The sequence below is a fragment of the Camelina sativa genome, chromosome 17, assembly GCF_030686135.1.
Source record: "Camelina sativa cultivar CO46 ecotype springtype chromosome 17, ASM3068613v1".
NCBI lineage: Eukaryota > Viridiplantae > Streptophyta > Magnoliopsida > Brassicales > Brassicaceae > Camelina > Camelina sativa.
In genome coordinates this window covers 14,070,059-14,093,151 of record NC_141896.1, presented here as the reverse complement: position 1 = coordinate 14,093,151, position 23,093 = coordinate 14,070,059, and the positions used below count along the sequence as shown (strand labels likewise).

The 23,093-nt window shown below is 38.8% G+C and overlaps 7 protein-coding genes and 1 pseudogene across 10 annotated transcripts; 4 read left to right on the top strand and 4 right to left on the bottom strand.

Moving 5' to 3' along the window:
- Window positions 1-460: 460 nt before the first annotated feature.
- LOC104759642 (uncharacterized) lies at window positions 461-1,678 on the bottom strand. Its single transcript, XM_087496109.1, has 6 exons — window positions 1,541-1,678; window positions 1,353-1,454; window positions 1,172-1,237; window positions 1,004-1,082; window positions 617-925; window positions 461-514 (listed from the first exon to the last, which is right to left on the bottom strand). The coding sequence occupies exons 1-6, from the start codon at window positions 1,553-1,555 to the stop codon at window positions 483-485; spliced, it is 603 nt and encodes a 200-aa protein (XP_087352235.1). The 5' UTR covers window positions 1,556-1,678; the 3' UTR covers window positions 461-482.
- Window positions 1,679-2,667: 989 nt separating this feature from the next.
- Window positions 2,668-3,194, top strand: LOC104757698 (uncharacterized). Its single transcript, XM_010480459.3, has one exon. It carries the CDS (start codon window positions 2,769-2,771, stop codon window positions 3,039-3,041), a length of 273 nt encoding a protein of 90 aa, XP_010478761.1. The 5' UTR covers window positions 2,668-2,768; the 3' UTR covers window positions 3,042-3,194.
- Window positions 3,195-4,475: 1,281 nt separating this feature from the next.
- Window positions 4,476-5,027, top strand: LOC147923700 (uncharacterized). Its single transcript, XM_087496102.1, has one exon. The coding sequence runs from the start codon at window positions 4,592-4,594 to the stop codon at window positions 4,862-4,864; it is 273 nt and encodes a 90-aa protein (XP_087352228.1). The 5' UTR covers window positions 4,476-4,591; the 3' UTR covers window positions 4,865-5,027.
- A 1,887-nt stretch (window positions 5,028-6,914) lies between these two features.
- Window positions 6,915-7,530, top strand: LOC147923699 (uncharacterized). The gene has a single exon (XM_087494275.1). It carries the CDS (start codon window positions 7,024-7,026, stop codon window positions 7,282-7,284), a length of 261 nt encoding a protein of 86 aa, XP_087350401.1. The 5' UTR covers window positions 6,915-7,023; the 3' UTR covers window positions 7,285-7,530.
- Window positions 7,531-8,285: 755 nt separating this feature from the next.
- Window positions 8,286-13,067, bottom strand: LOC147923698 (CLP protease regulatory subunit CLPX3, mitochondrial-like). Of its 2 annotated transcripts, XM_087495708.1 has the most exons (15): window positions 11,430-13,067; window positions 11,265-11,326; window positions 11,040-11,122; window positions 10,858-10,937; window positions 10,633-10,683; window positions 10,472-10,546; window positions 10,309-10,386; window positions 9,939-9,995; window positions 9,763-9,833; window positions 9,580-9,679; window positions 9,386-9,490; window positions 9,233-9,295; window positions 8,995-9,117; window positions 8,747-8,914; window positions 8,286-8,528 (listed from the first exon to the last, which is right to left on the bottom strand). In XM_087495708.1, exons 1-15 carry the CDS (start codon window positions 12,267-12,269, stop codon window positions 8,499-8,501), a joined length of 1,986 nt encoding a protein of 661 aa, XP_087351834.1. In that variant the 5' UTR covers window positions 12,270-13,067; the 3' UTR covers window positions 8,286-8,498. The 2 variants fall into 2 exon arrangements, with proteins under 2 accessions (XP_087351834.1, XP_087351835.1); XM_087495709.1 differs by lacking the exon at window positions 8,286-8,528 and having other exon boundaries at window positions 8,741-8,914; window positions 11,430-12,282.
- On the top strand, window positions 12,272-15,636 carry LOC104757696 (pentatricopeptide repeat-containing protein At1g33350). Of its 2 annotated transcripts, none has more exons than XM_010480456.3 (3): window positions 12,272-14,515; window positions 14,632-14,685; window positions 14,780-15,636. In XM_010480456.3, exon 1 carries the CDS (start codon window positions 12,717-12,719, stop codon window positions 14,337-14,339), a length of 1,623 nt encoding a protein of 540 aa, XP_010478758.2. In that variant the 5' UTR covers window positions 12,272-12,716; the 3' UTR covers window positions 14,340-14,515; window positions 14,632-14,685; window positions 14,780-15,636. The 2 variants fall into 2 exon arrangements, with proteins under 2 accessions (XP_010478758.2, XP_087351836.1); XM_087495710.1 differs by having other exon boundaries at window positions 14,632-14,691.
- Window positions 14,721-15,407, bottom strand: LOC147923697 (22.0 kDa heat shock protein pseudogene; annotated as a pseudogene). Its single transcript, XR_015586987.1, has one exon. The product of XR_015586987.1 is annotated as a 22.0 kDa heat shock protein pseudogene (transcript).
- A 5,525-nt stretch (window positions 15,637-21,161) lies between the features above and the next one.
- LOC109128698 (putative clathrin assembly protein At1g33340) lies at window positions 21,162-22,988 on the bottom strand. Its single transcript, XM_087496191.1, has one exon. It carries the CDS (start codon window positions 22,476-22,478, stop codon window positions 21,360-21,362), a length of 1,119 nt encoding a protein of 372 aa, XP_087352317.1. The 5' UTR covers window positions 22,479-22,988; the 3' UTR covers window positions 21,162-21,359.
- Window positions 22,989-23,093: the final 105 nt, after the last annotated feature.

The following is a 23,093-nucleotide window of genomic DNA, read 5'->3' as shown; positions in this document are numbered from 1 at the left end:
CTGCCTGCATATAGTAGTCTGTATATTAATATTTAAAGACTTTTCCACTTCACAAAATAACTATCTGTTTGTTGGCATATCTAAAAGTATCACTTACCTGTCTGATAGGTTCGGGAACACGGTAGTTGCAGGTCATCTTGACAATTTCAACAGCAGAGTCGAGTGATATGCGATGGCCAACCGAAATGTATATGGGCTTTAGAGAACTCAGAGTTGGACGGAATCCCTGTTGAAAGTAATTTTAAAAACTTGAACATTAAATTCACTTCCTTACAAAAGATATCAAAACCACAATGGAGAAGTTTCATTACTTAAAGTGATTTAATCACTACTAATAGAACACAGTATAAACTTAGAGACACGACATATTATAGACAGCAAATGTCAAGGCAAAGTCACTTACTACTCCCCAAGTAAATCCAGAGTTCCCTACCAAAGTGATAACTTGCTCATACTCGTTTTCTTTGAGCTGAAGTCTCACCTCAGATTGATTCAGACCATCCACATGATGCAGCTGAAATGTTACAAAATATAAGTTCAATATTAATGACCGATGGCACAATATGATGTACACAAGCAAAAACGGTTCCAAAGAGAGATTCTGAGAAGTTCGTACGTTCTTTCCGACCCCAATGGTAGGGAGGTGAGAAAGAACACCTAAATGACACGCCAAACCAAATTCTATGACACAAAAACATCCAACACCGTAAATTACATATCTTGAGATGCAACTTACAAACTAAGGTAAACAGAGAAAGTTTGTATTTATACCTCGTGGATGAAGTATTCCATTTCCATCCACCATAATTGAGTGCTTCACTGATTTTTTTAGCATTTTGTCTAAGATTGTTCATGATCCCTTGGGTAGTTCCTTGCTCCACGCTAAATACTTTAGGTTTAGGCCGTCGCAAATCTTCCTTGTTTTCTGTTAGACCAAATTAGAGGTATGAGTTTCTTGATAAAAAAACTGTGGAAGAAGCTCAAAAGAAATTTATTCACTTACCATTCACATGAACAGGATTTTTGGCACCCATTTCAGAATCATTCTGCTTTGGTAAAACAGGAGTGTCCTTTGTGATAACCTGTGAATGAAAACTCTCTAGCCTTCAGAAATGTTCATATATTCTAATGAAGATGTAAATATATTCCATTGAAGAAACCAGAGAAATACCTTGGAGATGTTCTTCAGTGTTATGTTAAGATAGGTTGATGACCGTGAAGGTGCGCAGACTGCAACCTGAAAAACAGTATATCTTATTCCCTCTCCATTGAATTACCAAAAGTGAATGAGAACACAGTAGCAACATCAAAACCATGAGATTTGTTTTATCTCCTTAATAAAAACAACAAACCTGCTTAAGTATAATCACTGCACCAACTCGTATATCTCTTCCAAACTCACTCTCGGAGATAACTTTTCTGTGCACACTGGCATCAACTGTTCCTGTGGGATCCTACCAGAAATACACATTGATTTGAGACACATGTTAAATGGTGCTTGAAAGAAACCAAACCATTCACACTGGTATGTTTTTTCTACCTTAAGAGTCACCATGACATCACCTAGACCATTTGGAGTGCACGTTTTGACAATCGCCACAACCTACAAATAACCAACCACAATTCAAATACATCACTACACTTTCACTTTAGTAGTTGCAAATAAAAGATGTTGAGCATCATGAAGATAGCATCATCACGTAGCTTAACCAAAATAAACAACATTTGGCCTTCTATTACCTCAATTATTCTACAAGCTCTGCAAATAACATGTGGCCAAATAGTAAAAAATCGGGTGAAGACATATTTTTCAGAATCTCTCCACAACAGGGCAAAAGCCAACACATACCAGCAGACCTTAAAGCCAATTGGTTTATATAAAGTCGACCTTAAATCACAATAGCAAGAGATTGGTTTATATAACAGAAGGACTTACGACAATTGAAGGAAGAAGTAGTGGACTGTCCATTAAATTAGAGAAGATGGAAGAACATAATTAACAGTTACGAACGAAATCGTAGCAATTGTGATGGAAGACATGGAAGGATAAGTAGAGGACTGAAAGACTTGAAACGGCATCAAATGTTGAAACAGCATAGATCGTGAGTTAAGGAGAAGAGCAACCGGTGGAGATGGAGGACGGTGGAGATGGAGCATCCTCGACACAGGGCGGAAGAAAGGCCAATAGGTTAAATCCATAGTATTGGGCCTAGAGAAGACAGCCCCAAAGGGTTAATAAAAAATCATGCTGGGCCTGAATTAACACTGCAAAAATATTGGGTTAAGTACAATCCGAAAAATCCAAAATATTAAAGAAATAATACTGACGTGGATGCACCAGAAGAGAGGAAAAATTAACTTTATATATATAGATATTAAAATGTGTAGAGTTTGTTGAAAAAAAAAACATTTATTATGTTAATACATATCACGAACACGTAGACAACCCAAACCAGGTGCGCATAGTTGCGGTTACGGTAATAAAACCACTAATCCAGGAGGATACGTGAAAAGACAATATTATCTCGTATAAAGTTTGTTCTCATGCGGACACAATGGTAATTAATTAACTAGCCTCAGACAACATAAACTTGGAGAAAACCAATGGGAGACAGCATCTGGTTTTGACTCTAACCAGCTGCATTATATAAACAGACTCCTCTCCGTTCTTATCTTCTTCATCTTCAAACTTCACAATACACACAATTCACTATTTACAAGAAAGCAAAAGATTTTAACTTCTCCAATCAAGAAAGAAAGAAAAAAAGATGGGTTCAAGGGGCAAAGCATGGTTAGTAGCTGCAAGCATTGGAGTCTTGGAAGCGTCCAAGGATCAATTAGGCATATGCCGGTGGAACTACTTGATCAGATCTGTGAATCAACGTATCAAGAACAACGTGAGATCCGCTTCTCAGGCCAACAGATACTCTTCTTCGTCTACCACCGCCGTTGTAGCTTCCGTTAAGGATGATGTTAAGACGAAGCAAGCTGAGGAGTCTCTTAGGACGGTTATGTATTTGAGCTGTTGGGGTCCTAACTAGTTTGAGACAGGATCTCTTGTTAGCACTGTTTTTGCGATGCAAATTATATGACAGGATTCGTTGTCTAGCTAGTAGATGGATGAATGCATAATGATAGCTTGTACATATTGTTCATGATTCTAATAGAAGATGGATTTGCGATGCTGCTATAAAGTTTTATCATGTGTGTATATACACAACTCAAAAGACTTTTACTATTTCTTTCAAACTACTCTTAGTCTAGTATATTTATATGAATAATAGTAAGTTACAAGGGGCTTGAACAAAAATAAACTTACATAAGAAAGGGTTGTCTGTCAACTAGTGAAAATCAAAATTGATAATTACGTGTCTTCCGATAACTTGATGGTAAAGAAAGACCCTGTTGAGCCTCTGTACTCCATTCAAAATTGATAATTGCTTGTTTTAATGTATCAAAAGGAGTTAAAAGAGTCATTTTCGTTTAGTGGCTGCATTGTATATGGAAACTATCTACTGTTATCATCTATACTTGTAAAAAAGCCTTAATCGGCTCTTTTAATCAATCGATTAATCTAATCTCAAAGATTACATAACTGAATTCATCTTGATTCTAGTTACCTGCTGCAACTAAGCACAGTTATGATTAGTCTATGACCCCATTGATTGTCTCCTTTACCGATGATAGGAAAAAGAAGTGATCCTCTGTATTAACCATGAATGAACCGTTACAGTGTTTACGAAAGAGCTTCTAGACGGAGCTAGATCATAACTCTCTCTCTCTCTCTCTCAAAAGATTCATACATCTCTGTAGTTTCACACAAACAACATAAAGAGACTAATGTATTTGCAAATCTTATATACAATCATCTCTCTTTTTTTTTTTAACTCTCAAATGTTCCTTTCTTTATCCACACACACATGCTGCTCCTCTGTATTTCTTTCTTGTATAGACGTAATGAGGCTTATCAGCCGACTCCATGGAGTTTGTTTTATAATCAGCTAGGAATATAAACTTTATAAACATTTCACATTCGTTAGTATGATTAGCAGATTGATGATACAGAGTGCACTGTTTTCAGTTTGGCAATGATGAGCCTGGAGACATGCTTGTCAAAATAACGTAGTACTATAATAGTGTAAAGCCAAGATTTTTCCATTAAGGTAAGTGATGATGATGAGGTTGTGTCACGAAGAAAGAGGAGGTGGATGTGTAGTGTCTCTAATGACATGTAGATAACCGAAACCAGGTGCGCATAGTTGTTGTAATAAAATAAAATCTAACTAATCCAGGATTTATTAGAAGACAACATTATCCCTGATCAAGTTTGTTTTTATGCGGACACAATGGTAAATTAAGTAGCCTCAGACGACATAAACTTGGACAAAACCAGTGGGAGACAGCATCTGGTTTTGACTCTAACCAGCTGCTGCTACACAGCCTACACTTCTCTTATTATATAAACAACAAACTCATCCATTCTCATCTTCAAACTTCAGTACTTCACAATACACACAATTCACAAGAAAGCAAAAGAGTTTAACTTCTCCAATCAAACAAGAAAAAATCAAAAAAAAAAAAAAAAAAAAAGATGAGTTCATCGAGCAAAGCATGGTTAGTAGCAGCAAGCATCGGTGCCTTGGAAGCGTCCAAAGATCAATTAGGAATATGCCGGTGGAACCACTTGATCAGATCTGTGAATCAACGTATCAAGAACAACGTGAGATCCGCTTCTCAAGCGAACAGATTCTCTTCTTCGACTACCACCGCCGTTGTAGCTTCTGTTAAGGATGATGTTAAGACGAAGCAAGCTGAGGAGTCTCTTAGGACGGTTATGTACTTGAGCTGTTGGGGTCCTAACTAACTGAGACAGGATCGAGAAGTTGCAAAATGATTACTACTTGGGGTTTTGGGGATGCAAATAGATGACGCATTTGATTTGTCATATAGAAGTTGCAAAAGTGATTACTACTTTGTACTTTGTACATAATGTTTGGTCAATTTAAATAGAAACTAATTTTGGGACTTTTACTATTGGTTCAAACTACTCTTTACTATTTTTATATATTTCTTTTTGAAGAATAAATTACTAATTACAAAGGCTTGAACAAGAAAACTATACAGAAGAGCATGTTGATATTAGCACATAGTGAAGGATAACTTCAGGTATTCCAATTCATACTTGATTGTAGAGAGTAGAGATCATGTTGTGATGGTCGGTTTGGAACGCTTTAACGGGCAGGTTGTTGGAGTGGTAGTGATGTCTTTCAGAACTTTTTCTGAAAGTGGCATATAATATTTCCCATCCACCATTTGTCTTTGCGTATGAATTATGATGAAGGGAAACACGAGTTCATCTCGGTAAATTACGACGATTTGCGCTAGATTATCTCAACATTGAGTGTTGGGGAAACTTCTTAATAACTTAAAAAACCCACAAGTCGATTTTTTATGAACAATGAAATGAAATTATTAAATTCTAAAGTATTATGTTTCTAATTGTCGTACAATCTAAGTTATTCTAAGTCTTACCTACTAACCTACCATGTTTCCAAATCAGTTAAAATCAATGAACCAGTAAACCCTTTTAATTACTACTAGATTAAGAGAGCACGGGTTGAAATTCATTTTATTTATAAATACAAAATATAATTTATATGATTGTTTTTAAAAGTTTTTTTTGGATAAAACATTATGCAATAAAATCATATGCTAAATATGAAAACTTGAAAAAAAATACATATTTTGAAAGTTTTATATTGTTAATGATTCTATATAAGTACCGTGCTATAACACTGGTTAAATTTTATTTTATAATCTATCTTGTAACATACTATTTAACTTGTAACCAATCAATCTATCAATTTCGTAATCTATCTTTGGTTAACGTTGTGGTCTATCGATAAAATCTGTGAAAATAAATTTGTAATATTGTGTTTAAAGATCTTTGGAAACAATGTGATATAAGACTAAAATCTTTTAAAAATACAGTTTAGAATATCCATGATTTTATTTGTTATCATTAATGTATCAATTATCAATTTGAAATATCCCTAAATATTTAGGTGTAACCATTAATATTAATATATAAATTAATCTATAACCTATCTATAACATATTTGTAACCATTTATTAAAAATAAAAAGTATACAAAAACTATATTGTGTGCTTCCATTTTATTAAAAAGAGATAATTTATAAATAAACACAAACTTTTACAATCCATTTTCTTGTGGCATATGAAAAAGAAAATCGCTAAGGGATTACTGTAGCTTCTTACATCTTTCTCGTTGTGTTATAATAATGGATGTTTATTTCAATATCAAAATGAACAATAGTGGATAAGAGTTGAGATGAGTAATATATAAGAAAAAAAAAAGTAATTTTAGTACGAACTTAAAGAATTTAGGCAATTAATAGTGGTAAATTAATAGTGGTAAATGTCAATTACGAAAAATGTGTTAATTAAGGAGGATATTTTAGAAGATTTAAATAATTAGTAATAAAATAAACAAATGGATATCCAATCTGTTTTTTCCTACCATTAAAATAATTAGACAGTGTTCAAACATTTAAATGAAAACTGACTACACGAGACCAAATTGGGAAGACCACTTTAAGGTGAGTAAGGTGGGTGGGGGGGGGGGGGGGCGAACCATCATCGATCGTGGTCTCCAAAACCAGTTGCCGGATTGCTAGAACCGTGGTAATATCTTGGATCTGCAAAAGTTCACTTTTACCCCTCCGTTAATTTGTCTCTAACCCGTGAGCAATGCACAGTCTACGCAGGGCAGAAAGGTCATTCAAAATCATCGACATGTAGCAAAACCAGCAACTCAAGGCATCTAGTTTTTTCTCTTTTGTTCAGTTGGACTTTGCGGCAGTTTTGTCTGTTTTTCTGTTCTATTAGTAGTATAAAACAACCCCGTCGATTCCAATTCTAATTCATCGGCAAAAAATACTTCACAAACATCAAATCTAAAAGAAAAAAAAAAATCAAACAAAGCAAAGCAATAATCTGAAGATGAGTGCTACGAGCAAGACATGGATGGTGGCAGCGAGCATTGGAGTCGTTGAGGCATTAAAAGATCAATTAGGCGTCTGTCGGTGGAACTACGTTCTCCGTTCTATGAATCATCATCTCCGTAACAACGTCAGACCCATTTCTCACACCACGAGATTCTCCTCCTCCGCTTCCGCCGCCGTTACTCCCGTCAGTAATTCGAAACAAGCTGAGGAATCACTCCGGACGGTCATGTACTTGAGTTGTTGGGGTCCCAATTGACGCTGACGGATCGACAAGTTTCTTGACATCAGAGATGCAAAATTCCAAATCTGACGTTCGCCAAGAATCTGGAGGAGTTTGCATATGGCCGACTCGATTGGGTCCAAGATGGTCTCAACAGGAGTTAAACGAGTCACTTTTGTGTTTAGTGGCTGCGATGTACATAGTATAAAATACTCTTCTATGTAAAGCCTTAAACGGGCTCTTTAATCAGTCGATTAATCTAATCTCAAAGTTCACACAGAATTAATCCAATCCTCTTAAGCTTAGAACTGAGTTTTACTGCATCATACGAGGGGGGTTCCATTAACGGTTTGACATGCCTTTTGTTACACATTACCTTGCTTAATTAATACAGAGTATAAGAGAGAGAGTCTTTTCATCAGCTAATCAATGCCTGGAAGAATTAATTCTTGGTGCCAGCAAAATAATTATCTTTGATTTCCCGACCCGCCACAAATGCGGATAGAGTCTCCTTGAGACCAATTTGCGGAAGGATCCCCTTTCAGACGCTGACCCCATTAATTGTCTCCTCTTTGCTGCCTCCATGGAGTTTGGTATATCTAATTAATAAAAACATACAGTAGTACGACGACATTCGTTAGTATGATTAGCAGATAGATGATACAGAGTGCTCTGTTTTCAGTTTGGTAATGATTTTGAGTCTGGAGACATATGCTTGTCACGAATACTGAAGAAGAATAGTGTTAACACTACTTTAACAGCATGAGGTGCAGCTATGCTCATCAAGCAAGCCAAGATTTTCCATTAGTGATGATTGAGGCTGTGTGTTTCTTATTAATCGAAACACGGAGAAAGGGGAAGTGGCTGTATCTGTAATGAATGACAAGCTCAAGTTTATCTGCAGTAACTAACTGATGGAGAGCAAAGTTGTAGATACTTTATAGGGAAAATAATCAAATCTGATTTGTTCATAGAGTGATATAACAACCTTTCTTGATTGGTGATCTGCAGAAGAAACTTAGAGAAACAACATGAACTGACAAAACTAATAACACTTTTGTTATTTGAAGTAAAAGAATTACATATGTTTTACACGGTCCTATTTTTCTTTCTATGTAACAATTTCAACTTTTTCCAATTTTTTTTATTGTACAAAGCGGATAAACATCCTCTTGCACTTTTATGAATGCTCTTCTTTACAAAATAATCAAGAAACTCTGCATGTTAAATCCCTTCTCTCTTATTATATTTTACAACCGCATTGCCCTCGCTTCGTCAACCTGCAAATTACGCCCATCAGGTCTGAGTAGTCATTATAGCCAATTGCAGACACACGTAACGTGTAGTAAAGAAACAGATGCGACTTGTGTTGGTAACAAACATAAGTACTAGCGCTTATTCAACACACATTCAGAAGAGTAAATATCTGACATCAACTGCCACGTAACGAATTTATATCGACTCAAGGAGCAGACAATAAATGATTTTACAGTCATACCGTTGCCTCTGTAGCATCTTTCGACTTGTTCTCACTGAGGTACCGCTCAAAAGCCCCGTCTCCTTTAAGTACTTTTGCTGTGCAACCACGAGAGACTTCTGAGCCTGTTAATTCCTCATCTACAATAACCGCGTCGATTCTTTCATCTCCTTTTTTATCATCTGGAATCTGAGAAAAAAATATTAAAAAACAAGTGTGAAGGCAAGAGTCATTTTGGAGCTAAACACTACTTGCGGTAGCTGAAGTACCTCAAACATGGCTTCAGTAAGAATGCTTTCAAGTAAGGCTCTTAGTCCCCTCGCACCTGTATTCTTCACCATCGCTTGCTTGGAAATTATCTCAAGCGCTTTCTCAGTAAAATGCAGCTTTACCTGAAAATTTTGAACCAGATCATGCAGTCAGGGACAACAAGGTCAAGTTTAAACTTAAACTTGAAATACTTTTTGCATGCAAATCTTGGTTAGTGTATATTTCCAGGGAACGTACGTTGTTCATACTAAATAGTTTTTTGTACTGTTTCCCAAGAGCATTTTTGGGTTCTACTAGCACCTGTAGGGGGAAAACAAAGGAAATATTAGCTATTCAGAAGGTGTAGTGGAGCAGCAAATCATATAAGCTATGGAAAATTTTGAAATTTACCCGAATGAGCTGGTCTTCTGTTAGAGCTGACAAACTAACTAATATGGGAAAGCGTCCTACAAACTCCGGTATAAGGCCATATGCTGTCAGATCGGCACTCTCAACCTGAAATGCAGCCAGCATTCCAAAACTAAAGCTTTTTCCAGGAATGAGAAGTGCCTTACATAGGGAAAGAAAATCTTTTTAGTAATTACCGATTCTAGCAAAGATGACGTTATTGCACCACTGGTCACTCTACTGGTAGCCATGTTCGCACGAACAGGAGCTCCAAAACCAATTGATGAGTCTTGTCGTCTGGCATAACAATTGAGATGCTGATCAAAGTCAATACAGAACCGCTAATGTATGTTCTACAAAAAGGAAGCATAATGAATTACCTATCAACAATGGTCTTTTCAAGGTCAACAAATGCTCCTCCACAGATAAAGAGAATATCTTTTGTGTCTATCTGTACATCATAGCACATCCAGCAATATCAATGGGATAATATCAGTTACAACACCTTTAGATGCGTCAAGGATTATAGGTCAATGATAAAATACTAGTTCTAAACCTGTATATGGTCACCCCGTGGATGCTTCCTTGCTCCCTTTCCTGGAACATTTACAATCTGGAAAAAAAGAACAGAAGAAGATCCAATGATCAATAAAGAAGCAAAGATTGATTCCAGAAAAATTATCTTCTGGAGAAAGAGCCTCAGAAGTAACACATATGTGTAAATGGATTAGTAATTTATGTAAAGTGGCATTTATCAAATGTCTTATTAATAACTTTCCAGTCTCTCCTGTGGTATATTGCGAAGACCTTTTAATGAGGATCAATTATAGAGACTTCACTATAACTCACACTATGCAAGTGCCTCATGTCTAATGAAGAATGATTCCAACAGATGCATCAAAAGTGTAAGAAAGCAATACACTTACAGTGCCTTCTAGTAATTTCAAAAGTGCCTGTTGGACACCTTCACCAGAAACATCCCGGCTAATGTTTAAACTCTCAGCCTGCAGAAGGAAGAATCCAGTAAGCATAAAGCCTAATTATATTGTTCTTATTGAGTTTAGGAGTAATCATGTAACTCATACTGACCTTCTTCGTTATCTTATCAACTTCATCAATGTAGACTATTCCTTGCTGTGCTGCTTGGACATTGAACTCAGCGACCTACAAGGCATAAGAGAATCTTTTAAAACCAACAAGATAAAAAAGTGTTCTGGGAATATTAATCGCGTCTTAAAAAGAAATGGTACCGTTAATAGCTTATGAAGGATTGATTCAACATCGTCACCAACATAACCAGCCTGTAAAGACACCATACAACAGCTAGATCAAAGATCAACATATGAAATCATGATTCCAAGAGCTACACCTATTACCTAATAGTATTAGGCTAATACGTTTAATTTAGATTCCAAAAAAGCCATTGAAAGATCACCAGCCCAAATCATTGTATGTATTGAAAATCAAGAAGTTACCTGAGTCAGTGTAGTTGCATCAGCAATGACAAAAGGAACATTTACAAGCCGAGCTAAAGTCTTTGCAAGTAATGTCTTCCCTATTGTTCAAGAATCAAATAAACAATCATGTCATAGCTAGCAGGGAGATTGCATATGAGAAGTAAAGAATATAATATGATCACAAACACGCAAGTTCATACCAGAGCCAGTAGGCCCCATCAAGAGAACATTGCTCTTATCTAATTCTACATTATCGTCATCATCAATTGGTTGTGCTGCTGACCTAGTATTCAAGGTCCACAATGTCAGCTTCCAACACAAACCCTTTATACACACAATAAACCATAACAGACTGAACGGTGTAATTCGTCCGATCATGTAACTAAGCCAGGTGAATCAACAACAATGGATGAGAAAGAACCAACCCTTTCTTCATAGAGGTATGATATATTCTCTTGTAATGGTTATAAACAGCGACAGAGAGCACCTACGATCAAAGTCAAAACCACCATGTCGTAAGTACTGCTAAGTAACAAAACTGATGGCAGAACATGATCAGTATATTCAATGTTTTGGTGAAAAACAAGAACCTTTTTGGCACGGCTTTGGCCAATGACGAACTTGTCAAGCCATTTACAAATCTCCTTGGGAGTAGGAAAGTCTCTGCCTAAACTAGCTCCACCCCATCGACTAACGTCATTAGCTGGATCGGGTAAAGGAGAAGGATCCATTTTGACGGCACCGTTAGTGGGTGGAGCAATGTTGTTAGGAGGAGGAGAAGCGTTCAAAGGATGAGGAGGAGGAGGAGGAGGAGGAGGAGACCAATCTTCAGGTGGCTCAGCACCGTAAGATCTGAGTGTATCCCAAAATGAAGATCTAAGCTTGTTTCTGTAATTGAATCCTTGATTTGGATCCTTTGAATGTGGCTGTTGTTTCCTAGTGGATTTGGAAGTAGTAGTAGTAGTAGTATTGTTCGTAGTTGGTGATTGAACACGACCGATCTCAATGAAGGTACCTTGAAGAGGTGAGACACCACGAGGGTTGAATCCATAAGCAGTTTTACAAGTCGGACAGAAATTAACAGACTGGAAACTGGTTTTATTATCTCCGTCGCCGTCGCCGGAGGAGGAATCAGATTCATCAGGGCGTTGAAGAAGATTAGAAGAAGGGAACTGACGGTTGGAGAAGAGAAGATCCATTTGCTTTGAGCAACGTGGACAATTCGGCTCTGCTCTCAACTTCCGTCGTGTCACGGGTACCGGAAAATCATCTCCTCCGCCACCTTGTTCCGATTTGAATCGTTCTTGAATACGGCGACGAGGCGATGATGATCCCAATTCAAGAGAATGAAGACGCGTTTGAAGAGGTGAAACAGAACGAGCATGGAAAGCTAGAGACTTTAGATTCCTCCATCTCCAAATTCCAGACATTTGAATTGATTTGATAACAAAAAAACAGAGATGTGTATGTATATATGTATGTAAGTATGTGTCAAACAGACAAAACAGAATCAGCAACGCAAAAACCCAGACACGAGATCGGAATCAAAGAGATATGTCTTGTCTGCATCAGCTTCAATGATGTTTTTTTTTTGTGTGTGTGTGTGTGTGTCTTATATATATATATATATGTTATTGTAATCTGTCTGAAGAATTTAATGAAGAAGCGTTAGGTTAGAGATTAGAGATCGAAGTGGGGAAACCTTAAATCCATCAATTTGGAGAAGGAAGGAAGGAAGGAGGAGACGATAAAAACGGAGAAAAGTGAAGACGAAAGAGAAAACGATAGACTCGGAGAGAAAAAAGACGAAGCACACACATCTATCTTCTCATCTCTCTCTCTCTCTCTCTCTTCACGTTTGGTGGAAGTGCGTGCACATGGGGACACGTGTAACACAATTCTCTTCCTACCTCCACGCGCCGTCGTCGTCACATATGGCGGAGCAATTACTGAATCAATTCGTCTCCGCCGCGATCTCAAAGTCGACGCATTTGAATCATCTGAAGCAAGTTCAGAACTTTCTGATAGTTTCGGGACTAAAGGATTCACCTTTCCTCTGTTTTAAGCTTCTTCGTTTTTGTACTCTTCGTCTCTGTAACCTCTCTTACGCTCGCTTTATCTTTGATCGTTTCTCTTACCCCAATACGCATCTCTACGCCGCCGTTTTAACTGCTTACTCTTCTTCTCTCCCACTTCATGCTTACTCAGCTTTCTCCTTCTTTCGTCTTATGGTTACTCGTTCTTATCCTCGTCCTAATCACTTCATCTACCCACTTGTTCTCAAGTCTACGCCACATCTCTCCTCTGCTTTTTCAACTCCTTTGGTGCATACCCACTTGTTTAAATCCGGGTTTCATCTCTATGTCGTTGTTCAAACTGCTCTTCTTCACTCCTACGCTTCCTCTGTTTCTCACATTCCTCTTGCAAGACAACTGTTCGACGAAATGTCTGACCGAAACGTTGTTTCCTGGACTGCTATGCTTTCTGGGTATGCTAGGTCTGGTGATATCTCCAATGCTGTTGCTCTCTTTGAAGATATGCCTGACCGTGATGTTCCTTCCTGGAACGCTATTCTTGCTGCTTGTACTCAGAATGGTCTTTTCGTTGAAGCTATTTCTCTGTTTAGAAGGATGATCAATGAGCCTCATATTCGTCCTAATGAGGTAACTTTCGTTTGTGTCCTCTCCGCTTGTGCTCAAACTGGTACGCTTCAGCTGGCTAGAGGGATTCATGCTTTCGCATACCGTCGTGATCTTTCCTCTGATGTATTTGTTTCGAATTCTTTGGTCGATTTGTATGGAAAATGTGGTCACTTGGAGGAAGCAAGCTCTGTTTTTAAGATGAGCTCAAAGAAAAGTTTAACAGCTTGGAATTCTATGATCAATTGCTTTGCTCTCCATGGTAGAGGCGAAGAAGCCATAGCAGTGTTTGAAGAAATGATAGAGTTGAACAGTAACCATATCAAACCAGATCACATTACTTTTATCGGTCTTCTCAACGCATGTACCCATGGAGGTTTGGTTTCAAGAGGACGTGCTTATTTCGATCTCATGACAAAAAGATTTGGTATTGAGCCAAGGATTGAGCACTATGGCTGCCTAATAGATCTTCTAGGCAGGGCTGGTCAGTTCGAAGAAGCTTTGGAAGCTATCTCCACAATGAAGATGAAAGCAGATGAGGCTATTTGGGGATCTTTGCTCAATGCTTGTAAGAAATATGGCCATTTGGATTTGGCTGAAGTTGCTTTAAAAAATCTGGTTGCTCTAAATCCTAACAATGGAGGTTACATTGCTATGATGGCAAATTTATATGGAGAGATGGGTAAATGGGAAGAGGCACGCGAAGCTAGAAAGAGGATCAAGCACCAAAATGCTTATAAAACCCCAGGCTGTAGTTGGATTGAGATCGATGAAGTGGTCCATCAGTTCTATTCTCTTGACAAATCGCATCCAAAGAGTATAGAGATATATATGATACTTGACAGCCTCATCTCTTTATGATACTTTTGGAAGGTCCTATATTCTCCATATGACTTGACAAAGCTGCACTCTACTTTCTAAAACCAACCTTCCTGCAAAAAAATATTTCTTTCACTAGATATATGTGCTATGCTGTGGTATAAGAAGAGGAACTCTAGGTGATATTCTCAGAAGAAAATATGTTGCTTGTTAAGAAAGTAAGTCTTTCAGTTTCACTCTCACTTGTTAGTTGTAATGAAGCGATTTTTATCTGTGATTCCAGCTAGAAAGTATTAGTTAACTCCCTATTTTGCGTGTTCTTTTGATTTTCCAGGTCCATGGAAGAGTAGACATGGCGACAGGCAATCATCTCTTATACTATGCATCGGTACTCGTTAGTTATGATCTTTACGCTTTCTAACATTTTCTTGTGTAAGATAAAGAAGTGTTTATATAATTTATTAGCGTTTTCGATTACACAGATTTTACAGACATCAAACACAATCCTGGATTCAACCAGAGTTCTTTTTGTGACTAAGCAGAACTGAGTTTGCCAGTTTGATCCTCTTCGAACGCAATGTCAACAACCCTTGGACCCTTGACTTTGTCTGGGGAAAGCTTGTTGATGGTAATGGTGAGTACTCCGTTATCAAGCTTGGCCTTGACGGAGTCCAAATCCACATTATCAGGCATCCTAAACTGTCTCCAGAACTTGCCATGTGACCTCTCAACTCTATGCCAATGATCTCCTTCTTTCTCCTCCTCTCTTTTCCTCTCACCGCTTACTCGCACAACTCGATTCTCCTCCACTTCTATCTTCACCTCATCCTTCTTCATTCCTGGTACATCGAGCCTGATCACATGCTCTTCTGGTGTTTCTTTCCAGTCTACTCGTACAGGAGACAGAGCCACGCTCTGATCCCTCTCAATACCTAATGGGATTTGCTCCAAGACTCTGAAAGGATCAGGAAACCGATCTCGCCAGAGATCAGCTAGTAGACTTCCCGGAGTGTCGAATGCAGATGGCAAGGACCCTTCAGTTGTTTTGATCTTTCCGAGGAACAGAGTTAAAAAGAAAAGACCTAACATAGGAAGATAGATTTGCTTCATGTTTTGCTTTTCTTGTAGAAGGGGTAAATGGAGAGTGGTTACAATGGTTATTACTTGATGTTTGTTCTCTTCTCTATGAGGGTTAAGGTGCAAGTATGTGGTCAATATATAGATGCGTCTTATGAACTGAATAATGCTGCAGATTCTCGAACACTCTTGCGCTTTATTTGTTTTCCTTTTGTATTTACTGGAATTTTTTATAGAGAAATTGAGAATGTTCGACACAAAAGCTTGGTTTTAAGACTTCAAAGGTCTTCTCTTCTGTAATGTTCCAGACACTTCATGTCAGTATACTTAATGCACATAATTGGTATTTTGTAAAAGACCCAATACAGGCCCATGATGAGAAGTATGCTCCATTTTTGGATTTTTTTTGGTATGTGTTGTGAAACATTTATGTGGACTCACTAGACCGGCCCGTATATTATCCATGGAGTCTCGGTTCATTGGCTATACTCAGTCCGCACACCTTCGGTCCATTAGCCGAAGCCTTACTCGGCCACTACTTCCTTATGTCGGTTTAAGCCTAGACTTGTACACTACTATATATATGCATGTAACCTTGGGAATAATCAATAAGAATCACAAGAGCTTTATCCCTAAACTCTATATTCATAACACGTTATCAGCACGATAGCCTCTAATCCTAAACCCTAAGGCAGCCGCCGATTTCTTCTTCTTCCCTAAAACCCTAAACCGCTTCTTGTTCTTCATCTCCTTCGAGATTCTCTCTTGATCTCGAAGTTCTTTCTGTTGATATACGAGCATCCTTAGCTCGTGATCGAGATCTTCTCAAAACCCTATCGAGGTTTGTGGTTACTTGGTTCGGGGGTGAGTTCGTGCGCAAGGAGTTGTTCGCGGGAAGCAGTTCGAGTTCGCGGGAAGCAGTTCGTGGTTCGTGGAAGCTGTTCGAGGTTCAAGGTTCGTGATATATCTGAGGTCTTTAGCTCCCAGATCCTATCCGGTCAGACCCTATTGGTGTTAAGGTAAACAATATCGAACTTTCTCAAAACCTTATGACCGAATTTGAACCTTAAAACTATCGGACCATTAAGACATCCAAGTATACAATCTAACAAACTTTAAATTCCCTAAATCCTAAGACTTAAAATCGGATTGTTAGGATTGTTAGATTGATTGATAATTGCACCAAACTTTGTCAAGCTTAAAATCGGATTGATTGTTTAATGTTGCTTGAATTGTTTTGTTGCATAAGAACCTAGAATCAAATTGTTAGAAGCATAGAGATATTAATCTAGCTGTTCTAGGAGATTTAAACTTGGATTGTTTCATGCATCATAAATTGCAATCGGACCATGTATAGAATGCTAGAAAAATCGGCTGCATGAACTAGTATTGTGATCTAGGATTGAATCCGATCAAGAGAGAAAGTTTGTTAAAATTCCATAATGATTAAAAGCATATATTTTCGGAATTAAAACATTAGGATAAGTTCCTAAATTAATTTAGCAATTATCCAAAGTATTAAGATATTAAATCCTAGACTAAATAGGAAACTTAAGAAAAAGGAAATCCTATCTAAAATTGTTGCATGCTTAGACTATTTGCTTTTGTTGCATGCATGAATTTAAACCAAAAACCAAATATGGCAAGACATGGTTCGATCTTAAATATCGCATGGCCTAAGGCATGGTTCGATCTCAAATATTGTATGTCCTATTGATTGAGTGCATGGTTCGATCTCAAATATCACATGCTAATATTCGGATGTCTATTTCAGTTGTATGCAGATGGCAAGCCTTAAGAGCTTAGACTATCCAGTCTTGAATGCTTCTGGTGACAACTACTTGCTATGGGCAATGAACACCAAGATCAACTTGAAGTCAAAAGACTTGTTCGAGTGTGTCGAAGAGGGTAACAAGACCTCGGACAAGCAAAAGAATAAGTGCATCCAGCACATGCATCACCACATTGCTGAGAGTCTCAAGAACCAGTACCTATTCATTGAGGATCCTCTCGACCTTTGGACAACGCTTAAATGCAGATACAGGCACCAAAAGACGGTGCTCCTTCCAAAGGCCGAGTATGATTGGAAACACCTAAGAATCCAGGATTTCAAAACCCTGGACGAATATAATTCTGAGCTTTTTAGGATTGTCTCAGTCCTTAGGTTGTGTGGTACTGTGGTAACAGAAAAGGAGCTAATCGATAAGACTTTGTCTACCTTTAGTCCTAACAACATGGTTCTTCAGCAACAATACCGGCAAACAAAGTATGCCGAGTATGGGGCACTAAATGAGGTGTTACTGCTAGCTGAGCAGAACAATGAATTGTTGCTGATGAATAGTGCCATGAGACCTCCTGGTACAGCCCCATTACCAGAAGCACACAAAGTGGATTTGGGAAAGAAAAGTTCTGCAGAGCCTAAGGAGCCTAAATAGCCCAAAGAGACCAACTACATCCACAGAGAGAGACACTACGGCCGTGGCCGTGGTGGCAGAGGACGTGGTGGTCGAGGAGGCCAAGCCAGCTGCGGACGCGGTGGTAGAGGCCGTGGTATCTCCAAGCCACAAGCTAAGGCAAAATCGGTTTGTCACCGATGTGGTATGTCAAACCACTGGATGAGAAACTGCAGAACTCCCAAACATCTTATTGATGCATATCAAGAAAGTTTGAAGAAAAACCCAGAAGCTAACTTGGTGCATCTCGATGATGAAGGAGACTTCGATCATGAGAATGATGACTCCCTAGAGACTTCCGATCTCCTTAAAGAGGATGAATGATTTTCGGTTTTATTTTGGTTTAAAAGCTATGGTTTCATGCTTTGATTTATTTCTATGTATTGGATAATTGATTTAGTTTAAATTCAAGGATTTATTTTATAAATTATTTGCCTTATTGAGTTAAAACACAAATGTTGTTTTATATAGAAATGGCTGAGGATATGAGTGAACTAGTGGTGGACAGTGGATCCAGCCACACTATTTTAAGAGATAAAAGATATTTTATAAACCTCACCATGAAAAATGCCAATGTTAGTAAAACGAGGATCTTGCCAATTTAAGGATGTTTGATTCCATGTTAATTCCTTGACCAGCTTGCTAGTCTCACCACCCAATACAGGGAATTCGGACTCAATAAATTGACAGTCCGCGTATCTGGCCTTAAATAAATCTCCTGTGAGTGGCTCGAGATACTTTATGATGGTGGGAGACACATATCCAACATATATTCCCATCCTCCTCTGAGGTCCCATCTTAGTTCTCTGTGGTGGAGCAATCGGTACATAAACGGCACAACCGAATGTTTTGAGATGGGATATGTCTGGCTCATGACCCGTTAATAGTTGGGATGGTGAATATTTGTGTTCACTAGATGGCCTGATGCGTATGGCCTGCAGATCAATTGGTGACAGCTTGTCCTGTGGGAAGGTTGTTAAAGGGTGGGGACCAGGGTTCGAGGAACGCCTAGCGCACCAATCAGCTACTGTGGATTTGGATGAATAGTTCCATTTGCCCGGTGAGGGGTTAGGATCGATGCCCTGCAGGGCCAGCTTGGGGTCTGTTGGGCCGGCTAGCGGTGGGCTAGTGGGGTCCACGGACGGTCCGTTGGGGCAGCTAGCGGTGGGCTAGTGGGGTCCGCGAGACGGGTTGTCACAATAACACCTGAAATTAAACCAGTTGGACATAAGTGGGTCTTTGTAAGAAAGAGAAATGAGAAGAATGAAATCGTGAGATACAAAGCACGACTTGTAGCACAAGGATTCTCTCAAAGACCAGGAATAGATTATGAGGAGACATACTCCCCTGTGATGGATGCAACGACTTTTAGATATCTAATTAGTCTGGCTGTAAGAGAAAAACTGGATTTGCGGTTAATGGATGTTGTAACTGCTTACTTATATGGTCCACTGGATAATGAAATCTATATGAGATTACCAGAGGGAATAGAACTCAAAGATAAGAGTGGTTCTCGAGAACAGTACTGCATAAGGCTAAACAAATCGCTTTATGGACTGAAACAGAGTTGTCGAATGTGGTATAATAGACTTAGCGAATTTTTGGCAAAGAAAGGCTATAAGAATGACCCCATCAGTCCATGTATATTTATTAAGAAGTTTGCAAACAAAGGATTTGTGATAATAGCAGTCTATGTGGATGATTTGAACATCTTTGGAACCTCTGGGGAAATCGCCCAAACTGTAGAATATCTCAAGAAAGAATTTGAGATGAAAGACCTAGGCAAGACAAAATTCTGTTTGGGATTGCAGCTTGAGTACAGAAACAATGGTATCCTTGTGCATCAAAAGGCATATACAGAAAAGAGGTTTAATATGGAGCAAGCTCACCCATTGACTAGCCCCATGGTTGTGAGAAGCATAGAAGTAAATAAAGATCCATTTGCTCCTAAGAAGGTCGATGAAGAAGTTCTCGGACCTGAAGTGCCTTACCTCAGTGCTATAGGAGCGTTAATGTTCTTGGCTAGCCACACTAGGCCGGATATAAGTTTTGCCGTGAACCTCCTAGCAAGATATAGTTCTTGTCCGACCATAAGGCACTGAAATGGTATAAAACATGTTCTGCGATACCTACAGGGTACGACAGACTATGGTCTATATTACACTAACTATAACAAAGATGGTTTAGTTGGTTTTGCTGATGCAGGTTATCTATCCGATCCACACAATGGGAAATCACAAACAGGCTATGTGTTTACACACGGTGGTACAGCAATCTCTTGGCGTTCTATGAAGCAAACCCTTGTAGCAACATCATCAAATCACGCAGAGATACTAGCAATGCACGAAGCCAGCCGTGAGTGTGTTTGGTTGCGGTCCATGACTCAGCATATTCGGACAGACAGTGGATTGGAAGACAGCAAAGAGGCAACCGTAATTTATGAAGATAACACAGCATGCATCGCACAGCTCAAGGAAGGTTACATCAAGGGAGATCGGACGAAGCACATATTACCAAAGTTCTTCCATACACATGAACTACAAAAGGCCGGAGAAGTTCTTATAGTGCAAGTTCAGTCAAGTGACAACTCAGCCGATCTCTTCACCAAATCGCTACCGACAACAACGTTCAAGAAGCTCGCGCACCAGATTGAGATGCGGAGACTTAGGGACTTAGAGTGATGTTTGGAACAGGGGGAGCAATGTGTGCTGTACTCTTTTTCCTTCACCAAGGTTTTGTCCCAATGGGTTTTCCTGGTAAGGTTTTAATGAGGCAGCACCCCCAAGCACATTGCGTCGATCCCATCCAACATAGGCACGGTCGTTTCGTCCAAGGGGGAGTGTTGTGAAACACTTAGTGGACTCACTAGACCGGCCCGTATATTATCCATGGAGTCTCGGTCCATTGGTTATACTCAGTCCGCACACCTTCGGCCCATTAGCCGAAGCCTTACTCGGCCACTACTTCCTTATGTCGGTTTAAGCCTAGACTTGTACACTACTATATATATGCATGTAACCTTGGGAATAATCAATAAGAATCACAAGAGTTTTATCCCTAAACTCTATATTCATAACAGTATGCTTATTTACCTATTCTTTGGTTATTGTCTTATTCTGCTTGCATGGTCCAAAAGACTCCAAAGTTCAAACTATACATTACTACAAAACAAAACTGTACTGATAAGTTCTCTGATTCTTAAATGTACAATATCAACTAAATGTACCAATTTTAGAATCAGAAGACTTAACAATACAAGTTTGAAGTGTACTACTTATCCTTTCTTTTGCTCTTTAAATTTGTAACGCTGAAAATATAAGTTAACCAAATCGGATATGCACAAAATCATCATATAAAACCCGGAGAACCCATGTATATGTTGCTATTATGTAAATTGATAACAATAGTATTTATATAATTGTTTCTCTAATTGGAACATGAATAAAAGACCTGCCTTCTGATCAATGACCTCTACCTCTGCCTTCTGCAACTTTCTTGTACTCCCTGTTGAAAATATGAATGATCAACATTCTTATGCTTTCTCTTCTAGCTTGTCTGATTCTTCACTATCTTCACTGTCAAAAACAACCCAAACCATACTGATTTTGGTCTCCGCTGGAAATAAGAAAAGACTAGTCGATGAAAAATCCGTGCAATGGTTTTCTTGTTTTCGTTCATCGCAAGTGATTGGATCACTTAGGTTGGTGGAGACAGAGAAATTTCTTTTGCCTCCATAGCTTGAGCATTCCTCTAGTGCTATGATATGATCCATTGTAATGGCTTGCACAGATGGATAGTCCAAGCTTTTCATACCGGGGAATCCTCTACACTTTTCATATAGTACGCGGAGATCTTGAATCTGCTGAGAAGCTTTCTTCAACATTCCGCAAGCTAAATCTCTTGCGGGTCTTGAGAGATCAAAGAGCATGTTAACCAGTGCGGCTATCCCATCGGAATACGTCATGTAGACTTGGAAACTCTCTTTCAAGATGTTGCCTGTAGCTGCTTGAACCAGGTTATCGATAGGCCAGGCATTATTAACTGGTGAACACTTCAACACATGTGCAATGAACTCCTGGCACTTCGGTAAGATGTGGAACACCAGATCCATGGACTTCTCTTTGTAACGGCTAAATTTTGTACCACCAGACATAACAGGTTCGAGCTTACCAGCTTGGTTGATGATCCATCCAACTCTTTCTTGGAGATAAGCTACATAGTTCTGCAGAAAAACAAATGATGGAGGATCTGAGCTCATCATGAACCAGCAGCAACCTATTTGGAGATGACCAGAGGTGTGTGCAATATGCAATTGCTGCTCGATACTTCGACTGCTACCACGCAAGAGACGGTGGAAGAGTAACAGAGTTTTACCGGCGACTAAGCAATCTCTCGTCTTGGCTAGACGGCGTGAGACCTGCTCAGCAAGAAAAGGAATGGAGCCCGGAGTGTTGGAGACAAGAAAAAGTATCTCGTGCATGGTTTTGTCATCAACAGGACAATCATCATGGCTAGTGGCTCGAACCACTGCCACTTCAATGTCAAAAAACGCTTTTTCATTGTAGTTTTGTACAATAGCTCTGCCAATAGATGCATGATCCTTGGCGAGGCCAAGAACTTGCCGAAGCTTGGCAGATAAATCAAGCCTCATTGATATCTACAGACTAAAAATGACACTATTGGATGTTGGGACTCTTATTAGAACTGTTTCTGTAGTGAAGTCTATATATATACATGATTATACGATTAGACAGGAGAGACAAGAGGAGAAAGTTGCCAATAAAAGAAATAAATACCCCAAGAAATAGTGGTGAGGAATCAGATCTTTTCTTTCAACTTAAAGTAAGGAATTATCCTTGCAAATATTATTAAACAGGGCTTAGGTCTCATGAAAGTCAAACTCACTTTAGAGAGATGCTCAAAGAGCTTTAAGACTAAAATAGAACATCCACAAACATATGTATCTGCTTTCTTATTTAAGAGCAGAGTGACTATGGTATCAACATGAGATTTTTTACCAAAGATCATTCACTAAAAGAATTTTGGAAATTTGCATGTGCCAAAGCTGATCATTCACTACATACCAGAGGCAGAGATAAAAGGGAAGGTGAATAGTCGCTGTTCGCTCCATCAGAAGTCTAGGAATCTCGCTCTATCGAGCAGACCTTCAGAATTCTGATCCATGTTTAAAATATATAAGGAGTGAGTCAGAATGCACCCAACGAGGCTCTAACTCTTGTTGTTTTCTGGATAAAAATGAATAAAC